General features: G+C 47.5%; 1 protein-coding gene across 1 annotated transcript in view; it reads right to left on the bottom strand.

Moving 5' to 3' along the window:
* Nucleotides 1-17,924, bottom strand: part of PAPPA (pappalysin 1) — a 175,474-nt gene that overhangs the window by 17,980 nt on the left and 139,570 nt on the right. The window contains exons 15-19 of the mRNA XM_058038277.1: nt 13,579-13,762; nt 10,699-10,909; nt 9,929-10,100; nt 6,410-6,557; nt 3,742-3,851 (exon numbers count right to left, since the gene is read on the bottom strand). Of these exons, the coding sequence (XP_057894260.1) occupies nt 3,742-3,851; nt 6,410-6,557; nt 9,929-10,100; nt 10,699-10,909; nt 13,579-13,762 (825 nt within the window). The remainder of the gene's footprint in view (nt 1-3,741; nt 3,852-6,409; nt 6,558-9,928; nt 10,101-10,698; nt 10,910-13,578; nt 13,763-17,924) is intronic.

Genomic DNA, 17,924 nt, shown 5'->3' with positions numbered 1-17,924 from the left:
TCCTTGTGAAGGAAGACCCAGTGCCTCCGGTGCCGGCTTCCCTCCCGTGGTGGCACTAACACAATGATGTCAACCCTTTGTGGGCTGCAAGGGCATCAGGTTTCCCCCAGAGAGGCTGGTGGAGAGCTTTCCTCCACCTCAGATGGGTCAAGTGTCCCCCCAGGCTGGAGCCCAGGGACTGACATCTCCTGCTTTCAGTAACTCACTCCTCAGGCACTAAAGGAGCAGGACAATTAACCGTGGGCTTTATGAGTGAGAGGATCAGCCAGGAAAGGGGACTCCTCCTATAGCTGCAGATGGAATGGGATCTCCTGCCTTCCCAGGAGTGGAGCTGCTGCACCACAGTGGGTCACATCACTGTTCCGTGACTCAGTTTCCCTGCCACAAAATGAGCCTGAAACTCTCCAAAACCAAAAACAATTCAACAAACAAACAAACAAAAACCTACCAACCAACCAACCAACCAAACAAAAACCCCCAAAAAACCCAAACCTAAAAAGCCCCCACAAACAAACAAACAAACAAAACAGAACAAAAAATACTGGGAGGGGAAGGAAGGAGGAAAAGCACAAAGCTTTAGTGATTATGGGAGTATTTAAGGAGCATTCCCACTAACAAGTTCTGGACATTTTTAATCCCAGGCTTGCAGCCTGCATGGGAAGAGGGGCCATGGTCACGCTCAGCCCAGCAGAGCTGGGACGTGCAGACCCTTTGAAGACTCTCCCAGGCATGCACATGCCTGCACACTATTTAGCCTGTCCCTACTCAGCACTAAGGCAAGAACCCAAGTTCAGACAACCTAAGAAATGAGGTGTCTGCTCTGTTTCTCTGCAGTCAATGGGAAAGAGCTGTCAAGCTGTCTCTTGGAGATATTTCCCTTTTTTTTCTCCCCACTGCCTGCACAGTCAGTCTTGGCAGCTCTATCCATCGGTGTCTTCAGCAGCTCCTTGTGCCACACACAATGAAGGGAAAATTGTGGGGACAGCAATGCTGCTCTGAGCACACCCCACAGCAGAATAGAGGTACAGAACATTTCAGGTGATTTTTTTGTTTTTTTTTTCTTGCTGAAAATTCTGATTTGGAAGACACTGCCAGCTTATACTGATTTCAGCAAACTGTTTCAGACCCAATAAAGCAACTCAACCTAAATTAATTCTGAAAAATACAAAAATATTTACACATTTTGTGAAATGAAATATCTGTTGTTGTTTATTGTTTGAGAGGACATTTAATTTGTGTTTTTGTTTGTTTCCTTCATTTTCACTAAACAAAAAGTTTACAAAATCTTCTTGGAAATGAAATGCTACGTTATGTTCAAACCAACATGTTTTTTCTTCCAATTTTTTGGTTCACCAAAAATCACAATAACAAAAGGGTCTCTTTGATTAAGGATTTTTTTTTCAATTCAGGAGAACTTTGAGTGAACTGAAAAATCAAGTGATTTCCACAGCTCTGCTCTAAACAACCCTCAGAGAAGGGATAGTTCCTTCTTTCCACTTTGCTTCCATAACAGATGTTGCTTGAGCTGCTACAGACAAATTATTTATTTTTCCTTGTCAGCTCTCCCTGTGTTTTCTCCGTCCCCATCTCCTCAAAGGTAAGCACCACAGATCAGTCCTGCCTTTATCTTCTTCCCATCCTGCCCTCATTTGTACTTTACTTGTGCCTGAAATTAAAGCAACAAAAAAGTGTTTCCTTTGCGTCATTCAAGCGCTCCGAGGTGCACAAAGACTCACCGTGTAAATGCAACCAGCTGCTCCCTGTGCTCATATGGCACAACAGCAGAGCTGTCACTGGCCATAAACAGAGACACGGCTTATTAATGATATATAACACATTGCCATGGGGACCTTCCCCCAAGGCATCCCAGCCCCATCTCTCCAGGATGTCCCCACTCCCACCAGAGGCAGCGTTTCTCCTGGAGGTGCCCCAAGAGGCTCTGCTCCCCATGGGTGGCATCGCATTATCTGCAGAGTTGGATAAGATGGATGTTTTACAGCTACCAATTTTTTAATTAAGGATTTTTTAATCCCTTCCAACACGAGTTCTCCAGCCCAAACCTCACTCTCTAGTCACAAAGCGTTTGTGGAACTTGTATCTGCTCAGGACCTAAAGCTCTTGCAAGATCTTCACCATCAGGGGTGAAAAAAGGGGCTTATTTACTGCTGTGCTCTTGGAAACCATGATTTCTCCTCTATCCCTCACTCCCCTTGTCTCCCCCTTTACTACTCTATGTTTTCCCTGCTGCCTAATGAGCCCTCCAGAGACCTGCAGGTATAAAACTCGTTACAGCTCCCTCCACGTACCCGCATCAATAAGTGAAGGAGTGCAGAGAGAACAGGAGGGAAGCTGTCACTTTATTTCCCCATGAATTACAAACCACTTTAAAGTCTGGCACTCAGGAAAGGGCCAGTGAGAAATTGCCCCTCATACAGAGATAGGGGTTTTCTTTATGTTTCATGCCAGAAACTTGGCAAAGCCTTGGCTTATAAGGCGGTCACAGAACATCAGCGTCTGGAGCGAATGGGAAGCTGGGAAGGACATTATGAGCTTGTCATATTATCTGGACTTAAGTTTCCCACTCCTTTCCCAGATTTATTCTCTTACTCTGCATGAAACAGTGAAGTTCAAAGTGGTGGAGAGTTCTGGAGCAACTTGCTACCCACAGCCAAGGCCAGATTTCAAAAATCCCAAACCCTAGGCGTACATTTAGGCATGTAGAGAAGCAAATAGACTGTCAAAGCTGCTCAAGACATGCTGGGGCTGTGTTGGCTGCTCGTTCTCCTTCTTAATGGAGTTCAGGTGTGTAAAACAGACTCCCGCAAAGCCAGGCCCAAGTACGTAAAAGCCAGAGGTGTTTGCTCAAGCACCATCAGTAACTTGCACCCTGGTGACACCTGATGTGCCACCGTCTTCCACCACACGCTCGAGCGTGTGTCCAGTTAGACTTCCACACCTGCAGAAATGCCATAAAGCCACAAACACCTGGTTTGTTTGTAGGAACATGAGGGTTTCCAGGAAGAGCTAGGTGAGCGTGCCTCCCCCTGACACCCGAGCGTGGGCATGACACCCAGCAGCTGTTTGCTGCCAGCGGGGCTGAGTGTGTGTGTGTGTGTGTGCATGTGGTGTGCACGTCCCCATCAGGGCACGCTGGCACTGCTGTGTGCTGGAGGACGCTCAGGACTGTGAGCAGCTAGTGCTGGCTCTGCGTTTGCAGCAGGCAGGAGGGAGAAGTGGTGACCTCTGGAAGGGGCTGTGCTGAGCAGGCAGCTCTCGCATGCGGGCGGAGGGGCGGGGGGAGAGCTCAGCAAGCTCCGCGGGGTCGGGAAATGAAAAACCCTCTGTATCAGCTGCTTTTGTCATCCAGGAGCGGCGCAGAAAAATCCAGCCCTGCCACCCAAAGAATGCAAAAATACGGAACAGGAGGAAGAAAATAAAGCCTGGCCAGTGCCCTTTCTCTGGCTGTCCATCACGTCTTCCTGCTGGATTTCCAGATCCAACCCCACTGATGTGAGGCCTCTACCTTGAACTGACTTTCACTTGGTAAACACACACAGAAAGCAACTTGGAGAGAAAGCCACTTGCAAAGAAAGCCACTATGTTACTGGACACAAACACAAGAAAAATCTGGAATTCTTTCCTAAAGGTCCAAATTCCCCATTTTCCACAGGTAACACTGATCACTCACTGCTCACAAACATGCAATAAAGGATGTGGTTCAGACAGTCGCCAGGCACTGACCTTCACTCTCTGAGGGTTCATCCAGTGCTGGATGTCTTGCACGGTCTCGTTCACGCGCAGGAGGATGGGCTCGTGACTGTGATCCAGACAGGAGGTGGTACACTCCGTGCCTGCTCAAAACACAAAGGGGATAAAGCTAAAGGATAAAGCAGGCAGCTTCTGACCCTTCCAGCATCCTTCCAGCTGAAGGACAGGATTACGGCTCATTTTTCCTAAATTGCAATTAGCAGTCAACCATAACTATCACATATCTCCTAGCCACACGTGAAGTGCTGAGTACAACCCTGTACTGAGCAGGGGAGCGTGGGGGTGGCAGGTTTTCCAAGGCCTTTTTGAACAAGCTGCAAATCTAAGTGTTTCTCTGGCTATTAACTCCAAGAAGGGGGTCAGGTTTTGCGCTTTCAGATCAAGACAATGTGAAGGTTTTTTCCATTTCAACTATTCTTTCAAGCAGTGGGGCTGATTAGGGAGAGGCTGTCGAACTCATCTCACCTGTGACATGGCAGAAACCTATTGTTTGGTGGGTCAGATTTACAAACATCCAATAATAATCATCCAAAGGGTGACCAAACCTAATGATATTGGAGACCTGCTATCACCCAAGTCCCACAGTCAATGAGAAGTACGCAGAAAGGTAATGATGGCTTTGTTCACACATAAACCTGCTTTTTCTCTGATTAACTGTCATGCCCAGTGGGAATCCTGTCCTTTCTTTATTAAAACATGCTGTGATACTCTGCAGCAATATCCCAGAGCCCTGTGGTGACACAACCATAAGCCCTTGTGTGTTGGACCATTACCATTTCCCCCCTGGAAAATCACTCTTGAATGGCACAGCTGCTGCAAACATGTCATTAGGATTTCTGCACTCCAATCAGCGCTGAGGGAGGAATTAATCTCTGCACTGGTTTGGAGAGCTGAACCTTTGGCTCAACACACGCCTCAGCCTGGAAGGGCAGATTAGGTGTCTGAGGAATTACTGAAGGTGTGTGGGATTCATAGTGACCACGACTGGTTGCTATTATTTTTCCCACCTGCTTCTGCCTTCTCACATTCTCCACTTGGAGGAGTCAGTGGGACCAGCCAGATCTAGGCTGGAAAGATGGGGAGTGCTTGAGGTTTGTTTTGCTTTCCCAGGACACCTGGAAGTGGCTCCAAGGACCTACTGGATGAGGCCTATTGACACCACCCCCAGAGTGAATGACTGGCTCCTCTCCATGAGCGTGGTGGACACTTTTTCAAAAGGACTTTGGTCAGGCTTTAAAAAATGCAAAGAAGAGAGGAAAACCCCAACATCTCATCCCAAAAGTTGGTGCTGGGTGAGCCTACAAAGTGTGTGGTATGTCTCCATCTGCTGAGAACGAGAGCCAGCGGGGCCACTGTGCCCTCTCTGAGCTCCAAATCCCTCTCCAGAGAGAACCCCACTCCTGTGCGGGGTTTGCCCCATGCATCCCTCACCTCCATGATGCTGTGTGGTCCCATCCTAGGGTCAGACCCACCAGTCCCTGGGATTGGCACCTGCTGACAGTCACTGTGACAGGAGCCAGAGCTGGCAGGCACCCAGCACTGAGACGCTGCCCTCCAAACCAGGAACTGGGGTTTCTCTCCTTGCAAAAACCTATCTGGCCCTGGAGGTAACCTCGTCTCAAGGGTAAAACGCCTCTCCACATTAAGAGTCGCCGCAGCCGCTCGCTCTCCCGGGCTCCACCACGCTGGTGGAGAGGAGCGGGTCGGGATTGTTTTGATATATGATCTGTAATTGGCATCATTACAGAGCGGTGATCTCATCCAGGTCGTGTTCTCCTCCCCGGGGAGGGAACACAAGGAGGCTCGCAGTCCTGCGCATGGCTGCGATATAATGAGGGAGCCGCGCAAGGAGGAAATTTCTCCAAGTTCAAAGGGACAGGCGGAGGCAGGAGGGGGATGGCAGGGGCTGGGAGGGGGGCTGCAGGAAGGGGCCTCGCAAACCTGTGTGGGCTGCAGGCAGTGCAGCTCCTGTTGCAGCCCTTACAGCAGGGAGACCCCCAAAATGGGGGCTGGAAGTACAATATGGTGTGTACAGGTCAGAGTGTCTGTCCCTCCCTGCGCCTGGGTGACACAAAGCCAACGTGAGCACAGCAGTCATCACCCCTTGCACAGGGAACAGGTATCCCAGAAAGAAGAAGGAAAACAGACCCTTGAAAACAGCTCCTAAACAACTGCCATACCAAAGGGAATGCTCAGCTGGTCTCATACCGTTTCTGGGGAGACCTGAATTATCCTAGTGCTGCATTCTCCTGTCAGCTCCCTGCCTTTCAACTTCTAGAGCACAGGTTTGTGCATGTGGCTGAAGGAGTGGGGCATTACAAAAGCGTAAGAACAAAAGAGGGTACAATCCCTCCCTGGCACAGCCTGGCATGTTGCTGCCCCTGAAAACCAGCTGGCCAAGAAGGCACACCATGAAACTGGAAGCCCTGCAAGGAGCCTGCAATCAGAGCATGTTACATGACGCCTGGCCTCTCAGAGCTCCACTTTTCTTAAACGCATTTCCCTGAAAAGCCTCCCATAGCAGGCTCTTGGGCAAACAGGTTACTTGAAGGACTCCTTCCTCCCTCCCTCCCTCCCTTCCATCCCCATCCTCTCCCTGGTCTCCTGCTCCCACCTGGGGGCAGGTGTGGGTGTCACCCACCTATGCCGTAGCCGCCGGCGCACTGCAGCTTCAGATGGCTGTTGAGCTGGGTGGGCAGAGCACACTGCCCCTGCATCTCCCTGCACAGGTGGAAGGAGCCACTCCAGGTGCCATCCTTCCGGCAGTGGATCACGTTGCTGCCACGGCCCTGGGAATGAGGGAAGGCGATAGTGAGAATTAACAAAAAAATAGCAAGGAGAGGCTGAGAGATGAGGAGTGAGCACTGATGTGGTGTTGGACAAAGTTCTGTTGGAGCTGGAAAAGCCTCTGGTTGGGATTGCCAGTCCTAGGAGCGGCAAGAAGGAGTTTTCTTCCAAAGAATAAAGAAAAGGAAACCTACAGTGTTGATACACACACACACATCTCTTCTCTTCTGTGCAATTCAAGGTCTTTACAAGCCCCTTGCAAGGTCTACACCTTAGAACAGCCCCACTCCTGTTGCAATAGAGGTGCCTTCACCCTGTTTGCCTTCCTCCTTGTTACAGAGAGGTTGGTGTCGAATGCAGACAGCCTTTTTCCTCTTTGCATTTTCAAACCAGTTACATCATCTCTGTTGAAAAAGAAAGAATCCCCACTGGCCGTCTGAAGGAGGAAGGGAGAGTGGGACACGAGCTTAGCAGGGCAGAACGTGCTCTTCAGAGCTTGGCTGCCTTGAGTGACAGCAGGCGAAGGGGCTGAGATGGACACGCACAGAGGCAGGTGGGAAGGACGAAAAGATCCTCTGGTGTGGGAATGGGCAAGGAACAGAATATGACATTTCTCTTATAGAAGAGATTCTTGGTATGATACTGAAGAATGAATACCAAAGTCCGAGGGGAAATATCATGCCCTTTAAAGACAACAAAGGAGTGCGCAGGCAATCTTTTGTCAGATCTATCCATGCGGCGTTGGGGATTTCTGTGCAAACAAGCTGTTCTGTGGGATCTGCGGGCCCAGCTGCCATGGGGCAATGTGGGACATTCAACAGGAGGATGTCTGGTGTGGGTGGGCTCCAAAACTCCTGTGGGGGCCTTACTGGGTGGGAGAATCATGCAGGATCTCTGCTTCTCCTCACCCGGTTTTCACGCCAGACACGTTGTCTGCTGTCTACTCGCCCTGCTCTTGGACACTGTGCAGGATATCTTTGGGGATTCTTTAATGTGCTGTCCATGCTGGGATCCCTGCAGGACTGCTGAGCGTTTTGGAGGAGCTCTGCCCCACAACTCACACCCATTGTTGCACAGGGACCTGCAAAAGCCCCTGGTACCAGCATGGAAGAGGGTTCAGCTTTCAGTGGTACTCTTGTCCTTAATATCCTAATGCTTCCCTTTTTTTGCTCATCTTTGTTAATGAACACAGTGTTTAGTGAGATGTAAAGTGGTATTAGCAGCAGACTATGGTGTGGGACCTGCTTCCCCTTCTCTAGACATCTGGCCATTGCCAGAAGTAATAAGGAAATCGTATGAAAGGAATAATGGAGCAGATGGACTCAGGGTGAGATCCTGCTTGGTGATTCTCACCTAAGGGCCAGTTTGGCAGAGATTGATTAATTTAGATCTGACTGTTTATATGATTTGTGTACAATATGCAGAAATGGAAGACCCTTGCTCTGGTGCCAGGGGAGGTACCTGCTTAAATGACCATTACATTCCTGGTGATTAAGAGATGCTGTATGTGCAGCCAAGTAATGGTCTTCCAGCATGGTGACAGAGTCAGGAATAAATTGCTAAATTATAATTGAGCACAATTTGCTGTTTTAGCAAGTTGGTGCACTTCCCTTGCAATTTCCATGTCAGGGTTCAAATGTGATTCTCAAAGATGAGCCATGAAACCTGATTTATGTTCCTGGAGCTGGCTGTGCTTGAGGGTACTCCTGTATAGTTTCAGCAACATACTCAGAGATCCCAGGATATCCATTGCTATAGTAACATCCTGTCCATCATCCCTTGACCTGCAAAATCTCTTGTGAAAACCCCTGCTGGGTTTCTTGCTTGGATGCAACGTGTATTATCACCTTATATAGCTGAGAGAGACTTAGTGGGGTTTAATCCTTAAATAATTAACACCTCTCAAGTGGTTCTGGCTTGTGCCAGGAGCTCTTGCTCTTCTTCTGTAGCCTATTTTCTGAGATATCTGAAAATACTTTTCACTGTAAATACCTTTCTCAAGATTTTATCTGCTCCTTTGCCCAAGGTGCTTTCGCAGCTGAGCAGTCACTCCTCTCCCTCCCAGTGAATAGACAGAGTTGTATCTCTTCCTTCCCAGAGCTTACTTCATTACTGCTGTAACCCTGACTCCACTGCTTGCTCCTTTCTGTGTTCACCTCATTTAAAAGCAAACACAAGCCCATTCCACCAGCTGTCATTGCCCTGGATGTCCCAATTTCCCCACACTGGCAGTGCTGGAACACAGCACGGGCCATGCTGCCCCTCTGAGCAAGTGGTGGATGCACAAAGCCACAGCTGCTGTGTCCCAGAGCTCCCACCCCCTCTGCCTGCAACTTCTCATTTCACGCTGCTCAAAACCTCACTCCAAGTCTTAAACGAGGAAAACTTTCCCAGGTGCCCTGATGTGAAACGCTGGGGCTCTGTCTGTTGCCACCATGCAGAAGGCAGGCCAGAGGACAGGGAACAGGAGCTTTTAACATGTGGAGCAGGTACCAGAGGTGTCTTTCACGTGACTGCCCCTAGAGCAGGGTTGGTACCTTTTTAAAGGTTCTCAGGCTCTGATCTGATGATCTGAATTCTGATGATATGAAACAGTCCTTGTCAGAGCACACCCTGCTACAAGCAGTGCCTGCAGTTGCTGCAGCTTCCACATCCCCACTTTCTCTTCCCAAGCAGAGGGAGCAGCAGCAGCACTTCTGGGAGAAGTTACTTATCTCACAAACTATAATTACCTCTGGTGAGGAAAACTAGGCATTTTAAATAAGATAGTAGAGGCCAGACCTTCTCATATCAGTGAACACAGCTCCCAGGAAGCCAAAGGCAACATGCTGATTTGTGCCAGATGGGGATCTGACCTCTGATGCCAAATGACACCTTCACAGCCAGAAAAACATGGAAGTTTAGAGAGAATTCACCTGAATAGCTGTAATCCCTATGGTGCTAAATTATCACACAACACACAGAGATAAAATGGTAAGAACTGGAGAGAAAAGTGAGGTAAAACAGAATGAATATATGGGATAAGTGTAGATAACTCATATTCTACTTACTTTGATTTGTTGCTGCTGATTTTCTAGCCAGATAAAGCCACTGTGGCAGATTTTTCTGCCATTTACTGTCTAGAAATGGTAAGTCAGCCACTTCTAATCCTCTACAAGTAATAGTTAATACTGTTACTACTATCATAGAAAATAATCACTACTATCATAAAAAAATAATATTTCCACGCTCTCCCTCAACTTTAAACACGATTTTTCCTTTTGCATTTCCCTGGTTTTGGAAGAGCTCAATATCCCTTGGCCTCTCCAAGAGAGGGAAGGTATGAAAAACCAGACTTGTGTGGGCTGAGGTGGTTTGGGTGAGGCAGACTCACCGACTGGCTGTCATCGTCCTCGCACTTGATGCGGCACTCGCTGTTGAACTGGAAGCCGTTGGAGCACTGGTAGAGCCCGTGGAACTTGGAAGGTGGAGGGTCACAGGTGACGGGCACGCAGGCGCCTGGCAGCCACGTGCCGTCTTGCGTGCACTGGATCTTAAAGGCTCGCCTTTTTTGTGCAGAAAAAAAGCAACATTTAGTGAGTGGCTGAGTCAGCAGGGAGCCTCTAAAGGCTCCGAGCTCTGCTAGCAGGTTGCAGGAGATGGGTGTGCTCGAGCTTCTAACACTCGGGGAACAAGTTGTGAATCTGCGTCATGAGGTCTCTGAGCAAAAATAACAATTATTTGAAAAACCAACATTGAGCTGCCCAGCCTAAACTCCTCTTTTGGCCTTGGACACATCTCCCAAGAACTCAGCTTCCCAGGCTTGTGGGCTGTGGTTGGTTTGAAGTGGGTTTGTGCAGAGTCAGAAGTATACGACAGCACTAACCCTTTTCTTCAGGGTTTCAAAGGGGACTCCCCAGGCTGCATATCAAAGGGGTATTTCTAAGGTAAAGTCTGTTTTTTTGACCACTGGTCAGGATTTTTAAAGAAGCCTAAGTGAGCTGGGTGCCTAAACTGACCCTGCACAGCTATCTGCATGAAGGAATTGTTCCATGCTATTCCCTATGGCACACAGAGTCTGCGACAAACAACCCCTTCCCAAAATCATTGTAACTCATGGCTTTCTGAACCAGGCTGATGGCATAGCTTTAGTCTTTCACGTACTTCCTTGATTTTCTGGAGGATCCAGGGACGTGGTAGCCTGGTTTGCATTTGTACTTGCAGAAGGAGCCCACTTTGTGCTTGTCCTCTCGGCAGCGCGAGGTCTGGAGATCCGCATTGGGGACGATGGAGGGTGCTCGACACATCAGCTCACACAGGGCCTCAGGAAAGGACCACAGCCCATCCTCCATGCAGGTCAAGTTGCTGTTGTTTCCTGAGAAGAACAGTGAGCAAAGTTAACGACGTTCAGCAGGACTATTTTCTTTCGAAATGTTGTTACACCCATAAGATATCAAAAGCCCCCTCAGTCGATTTGACAAATTCAGCTGCATTGAACATTCATATGTCCTGTGCGTTCTCTCGCTCTAGATGATGTCATTAAATCATTTAGGACTCTGCTTTCAGGTGACAGGCAGGCAGTGCTTATTTCAGGAAATGCTATAGCATAGGGGAAGCCACACGGGCTTTGTCATCTTTTGTATTTCTCTTCCTTATTTTGTTCCTCTCTGAAAGGAAGCTTGTTTCATACATCAACCCCCTCCTCTCCAAAGCCATGGCTTTAACAGAGGGTTTGGTGCCATCACATTCTTCATTCTGCTTCTGTGTTATATCTTTTCCCTGAATCTGTCCCTTTTATTTCAATTTGGAACCTTTTGGAGCAGCATCTGTTAGTATTAGAGTCACTACTCCAACACAATGAGGAGCCATTCTCAGCTGGGGACTCTCAGTCCTTGGGGACTACTGTGATAAATATGATTCATAATACTCATTAGAGACTCATTTTCCTCAGGAAGCTTTCTTGGCCAACACCTCAAAGGTAAAAGGTACAATAGATCTATTTGCCTCTGCTATGACCTACTTGACTTCAGAAGGTTAAGCTAAAAGTAGCCCAGTCTCAGTGTATTTTACATTCTTTGTTATTCTATACCATATGTTGAAAAGGAATAAGCTTTTCCTAAGAAACAAAGCACAGCTATGAGCCACTAACCCTTCAAAAATCCCTAATATTCCATTGAAATCCCTGAGCATTGCTGCAGGAACTCTTCTCAACCCACAAGGCATATTTTCAACAGTGAGCCAACTTCGGAGTTATCCGAAATAATACTGACAAACTGCTAACCCCGGAGCAATGCCATCTCTCTGCGAGGGGAGGAAGAGAGCCGGGGCATGAGGCTGGAATTCAAAGAAGAAGAAAACAAAAGGCTCTGGAGGGCTCAGGAAGGTATGTGGAGGAGCCCTCCTGCCCTGGCCTCAAAGATAAGAGAAGCCACATTAAATCAGCCCCGGATTTCTCTCTCCCCTCCCCAACTGCAGATGATTGCAGAGGCATTTTGTGCAGGAGGGAGCTCTTTTCTGGAGCACCAGCATGTTCCTCTGCTCTGACTCATGCAGCAGCTCCCAGCCCAGCCGTGGTGATATCATACTTGCCACTGCAAAGCGATAAGCTGTGACATTACCAACAGTGGCTGTCATGACGTCAGTGATTGAATTAGGCATGACTCATTCCAACGCTGTTCTCCAGAAGCTTTGTGGCAACATTTATTAGTCATCAGTGATGGCTCTACACCAAACGGAGCCTTTACCTCACAGCTCAGTGTTTCTGGACAGAAGTGAAGTGATGCTACACACCAGAGCTGCAGCCCCTGATCTGGGGTTGGTTGTCATCCCTCCAGCTAACCCCTGCCTGAGTCATCGGCTCTTGTTGGTCATGATGACTATAATTATTTTCACCGCCCGCTCAAAAATATTTAAAGCACTTAAAATGAAATAACACCTTTTGTTGAAGATAGCCCTGTGAGTGTCTAAACAGAAAAAGGGAGGTTTTTGCTAAAAAGTAGTCTTATTTTCTCTTAACTATCCTTTGAGTAGTCATAACGTTGTGAAGTTTCTCTTAACCTTTTGAGTAGTCATAACTTTGACTTTTTGTTGGCTGGTTTTGGTTATCTCCCATCAGAATTAAAAATAATTAAGCAATTTGCTTATATATGAAGAAATCAACATAGCCTTTCCCTGAAATGAAGAATACTTCCCATGCCTTCCTTCTTGGGGTTTGCAATGAATCCCAGCAGAGAAGGAGATACCATGGGTACAAAAAAAAAAAAAAATTATACAGTGTTTGTACCTGAGTTGACAACAGCAGATAAGTTTATTTACAAGATGGACAAGTTCCTTCAAACTAACATTTTTCTTGTTTCCTGAGGACCAGATCAAAAAGGGAAATGTGCCAGTGAGCAGAAGAGTTGATGGTGATGAGAAGAGGATGGGGATGTTAGCAGAAAAGTAGCAGGGAAGAAGATCAAGGAGGAGAGGACAGAGGGTGGCAAGCTGTGTAATTTCTAGGGGAAAAAATAAAAGAAAAAAGGAAAGTGTAATGAGTGCCAAACAAGAAGAGGACAAGAAGGTCAGAGTAGAACAAAATGAGTGTGGAAAAGGAGAAGGGTGATGTTGAATTAGAAAAAAACAGTGATGGGGGTCTGTGTCATTGGGACATGGGGCTTTTCAGTCTTCTCTTGTCTTTCCAAATACATAGAGGAGGCATAGAAGGGAAACAGACAGTGGAAATAGACAAAGCATGGGAAAGAAGATGAGAGAGTTCAATCTGATTTATCCCCATGACTTTTCCATGTTTTGGTTGTATGGAAGCAATATTCCCTGTCATTACTGCCTGGCCAGCCACGATCAAGGAAAGGTCAAAGCAAGGTAATAGAGAGATGCATAAGAACTTAACTTCTAATATAAATAAACCTTCCATAGAGTCCCATAATTCTTCCTACTTAAAATATCATGAATAACTCTAAACCAACAGCAAGAGCAACATGTATTCCTGAGAGCAGTCTGTGTTAGCTGTGTCTCTCAGGTCACTGCACAGACACCCCCCAATACCTTTCAGAAGAGCAGGAGGCCGGCAAGTGAAGGAGCATTTCTTGCCAAAGGTGGTCCCCTCGCTGCAGTTGAAGGTGGCAGGGTAGACATGGTACTGGTCTGGGACACCACAGTCCACGGGCTCACACGTCACCTGCTTGTTCCACTTCCCATCCATGCATGTCATGGTGACGCTGGACTCCGTCTGGAAAAAGACACATGGCTACAGCCACCACAGCCAGCAAGGGAGAGCTCAAAACAATTTCAATCCTAATAGCCGTAATTTTGGCTCACAAGTTAAGCACAGCCATGTCGGGCCCCTACCATCATCATTTGGACAGCAGCTACCAAACCCACCAAGGTTCATAAGGAACAGTGTCAGAAAAAGGATTTTCTGTCACGTCTGGGGTGAGACACCAAAGCACTTCCATAGAAAGAGTGCAGCTCTACAAATAATCCAAACTCCTGTCTGGCCTCCTGAGACAAGGAGAGAACCTGCTGCTCTCCCCTGCCATCAGAAAGCAGCACAAGCCTGAGCTGTTTGGAGCTGACAGCTGTCCCCCATCCCTGTCACCTCTGCAGTGACAAAGCCACTCCAAAGGGATCCCCCTGTGCTTCCAAGTAGTCAAACTTGTTTTTAGGTTTGAAATAAAAGCCAAACTGACATGAAGCCATTTGGGACTCTCACCCAGGCTCTCCCGAGAGGTGTCAGTCACCCTTGGACAGGGATCTCAGGGGAAGTGCCTGGGGCCACATCAGCATTGTGTGCAGACACTGACAGCTGCTGCTGTGGCTTCCCTGGCAGAGTGCCCCAAGGCTCCGCACAGAACCAGGGCCCTGCTGTCCTGACACCATGGACACGAATGCCTGAGGGACAGAACTCTTCTAGGAGAAATTTACCATGAGTGTCCAGAGTGTCCTGCCCATAACTGGCACCTGGAACTTGAGAGGATGTACACAGTGTCAGTGCCTGTGCTCTGACTTCCCCAAAGTCACTCTACCATCACAGCTACACAGAAACTAAACTTCTGTGGATCTGGGGAATAATCCAAACTGCACAGCACACTGGAATCCTGGAGTGCTAGGGGCAAAGAAGAAAAATAGGGGGGGGGAAGTAAAGAAGCCACCCATCTAAAGCTAAGATGAATTTACTGAGTGACTGAAGGACAAACAGATGTTGGCAGAGAGAACTGAGTAAACAACATATCCACTTTCTAATTAAAAATGGAAAATTATTAAAAGCTAGAAGAATCTAACTCTTCCCTTCACACCAGAATAAAGAGAGGGACAGAGGTTAAGAAATGTGAGAAACCCAAACATGAGAAGGGGAAGATGCTGGCAAGGAATCTGACCAAGCCATACAGCAGCACTCCTCTGCCTCCAGGGAATATTTTATTCAGGGCTGGTATGCTCACAGGAGATTTGCACCGCCGGCCATTGATCTGGGTTTATAAAAGGAAAGGGAATTTTTCTAGCACACATCAAAGGGACCTGGATTCCCTTTTTGCAAAAACACCCTAATGGTTTCAACAGAAGTTCAGACCTGTCTCCCTTTGATATATGGTTGCATTCAGAATGGAAAAAGCAGTCCCTGAGCTGGGAAACTGGACACTTCCCAAGTGGGCACAAAACCCCTTTTCTAGACCGTGGAGTTTATTTAAACAGGGAGCACTGCTGATGGAAAAAAATGTCTTTTCTACAAACTCAGAGTAGCACATTCTGGGATACTCAGAGCCATCAGGTGAAGTGATACTGTGTGTTCACATTCCCAATAATCTCTCTCCCCAATGGCTGTTAATTCTGCCTTTGTTGTTTATCAGAATATCTGTACCATTAAAAAGTGTATATAAACTGTAGGCAGTTGATGTCCTGAAGATTCCAGGGTGTTGCAGTGTGATGGCCACAGGAGAAGGGATCATACAGAATATTCCCATGTCTTGCAAACCATCAGCACTCCAGGATGAGCTGCTCCAGCACCCAACAAAGCCATCCATCCATTGCCCTTTAACAGATGCTATTATCAAATAACACAGCAGCAATGTGGCTGTTGGAACTTAAAACATAAACCCAAGCTATTGATGTCAATAAACTCAAGCTAATGATGTCAGGGGCTATCCAAATATTATGGAAAAGACATGGGCCTTGCATAGCTTCATGTTGGATACTGGATCCATGATGAGCAGAGAGAAGCTGTATCAATGATAAGCGATTCAGCTCCAGGAATAAAGTTATTGGTGTTGCTGTGATCTAGTTTAGGAATAAATTAATGTTTCTACTAGTTGTTACTGGCTGGTGAAACACAGTGTGGTGCATGAGGAAGTTTCTCTAACGACAGCGTCGCACATCAGATGTACCTCTGCAGAGCACCAAAGAAACAGAAACCAGAAAATAACACAACAATTCAAACAGAAGCAATATCTGTGCACGTCACTCACACCTTACAAGGATTGTTTTGCCCAGGCTACCACTTGTGAGAGTATTTCAGCTGCAGCCTGTGGCCTTTGTTAGCAGAGAGCAGCAGGACACCAGAGCATGCTGGAAGTGCCACAGGTTGGGATCTCTCTTTGGGAGAGATTCCTCTCCACAGCCACATTCTCACTGACCTTTGTGCCCTTGTTCTGGACCTTGATATCAAAATGTTAATAATTAGTGTCTCCATGTTTTCATCTCTGGGTTTTTCCCTGTGATATTTTCCCCACAAAGCCCCTAACCTAATCTGTAAGGGCTCTCAGACCCCTATGGATTTTCCTCTTCCTGGCACACTGGGAAGGCCATTCCCCAGCAGAGAAGCTGTGCACTTGGAGGTAAGACCCTGGCCACTCAGCTTTTCCCAGTAATTTGTTCCATGTTTGGTACGATAGAAGCTGAGGTTTTCAAGGTCAGACATAATAATGGCACATTTTAGAGCATGTCTATCATGTCATCACTCGAAGCACACGCAATTCTGCTGCAGGACACAGCAGAGAGCACTCCCTGCAATGGACACAAAGACCAGTGGCTCTGATTGGAAGCAAAGAGGACAAACCTCCCCCAGAAATTATTGCTGATGGCACCCACCAGCTTTTGATTTTCAGCGTCACACCTGAGGGTGGGATCACTGCAGCGCCCAGGGACAGCACCCCTGGCTGCTGAGCAGGATCCTGTCCCTCCCCAGCTCCATGCCTCACCCTGGAGGCATTCATGAACGACTCAGCCCTTGGATCTGGTGCTGGGTCTTATGGCAGCATCTGCCGGTGCCTGTGCAGCTCTCCCAGCCGGAGCTGAGCAGGCACGTGCCTGTTTCGCCTGTCTGATCTGACAAGGTCACCCAGCTCACAGCAGCCCACACGAAGCACTTGGCTTTCTCGTCTGGTTTATTAGCTGTCACTTTGGGCACTTTGCGCTGCTTTGACTGGCATCACAGCAACTGCTTCCCTTCATGTCCTGCCTTCCAAAAGAGGCTTGAGCAAGGAGGGAGGGTGGGCAAGGAGGAAAGAGGGGGGAGAGAAAAGGGGCCTCCAAAGATACAGTGAAGAGGATGCAAACTTAAACAAATCTGGTGCCAGAAAGATTTCTTTTTCGGGACTTTTAACAGCCTGGGAGAATTCATGTCTCCTTCCTGCTGCCCAAGATCCCAGCCAGCCCCTTCTTCAAGTGATGCTTCACGTGTGAAGTTTCCTCTCCTTAAAAATGAACAGCTGTGCCCTCCCCTCTAAGTATTCTTCCACTTCTGCCCACTACTGTGCCTCTAATTGAACCCACATGAGCCGTGCTTTCTTTTCCTGGCATGATTGATGATGCCTTTGCACAACATTAGGGAGCTGCTGGGTTTTAAATAACACCTCTTGACCAGAGCAGCAGTGGTGGTAGCTTCAAGGAGAGATGACAACAAGTCACTGAATGAGCAGGGCTTTCAGTGAAGGACAAGGGGGAGGGAAGCACTGAAAGACAAAGGGGGGAAAGAGGAAGAAGACAAGAAAGAGCGATGGAGTTGTCAAAGGGGGGTGGGAAGAAATCAGGGAGGGAGAATGAAAACATCCCCAAGATCTTCTTTGTGAGAAAGATACATGAAGGATTTTGCTCCATCACTATGCAAAGCCCTTTGTTGTTGTTGTTGAAGTCCCTAAATGAGGATGAGAGAGAGCCCAAGAGTCTGTAAACAGCTCAGCTTTCTTTTTCTTTTCAAGCAGCAAAGAGTTTCTGCTGCACAGAGTGCTGACAAGTTTTAGGGTTTGGTGATTTTACAGGGTTTTAACAGAATTTGGGAATGGGAGTTTCTCAGAGAGGGAATGAATGAATGTTTTGCCCTAAAACTGATTAAAATGGTTGCTTCAGAAGACACAGAGTCTAGAAAGTGCAGAAACTGTTAAGAAGATTTTTCAAAGACC

The sequence above is a fragment of the Melospiza georgiana genome, chromosome 20, assembly GCF_028018845.1.
Source record: "Melospiza georgiana isolate bMelGeo1 chromosome 20, bMelGeo1.pri, whole genome shotgun sequence".
Taxonomy (NCBI): domain Eukaryota; kingdom Metazoa; phylum Chordata; class Aves; order Passeriformes; family Passerellidae; genus Melospiza; species Melospiza georgiana.
Note: the sequence above shows the minus strand (reverse complement) of the source record. Positions and strands in the feature narration are given on the sequence as shown.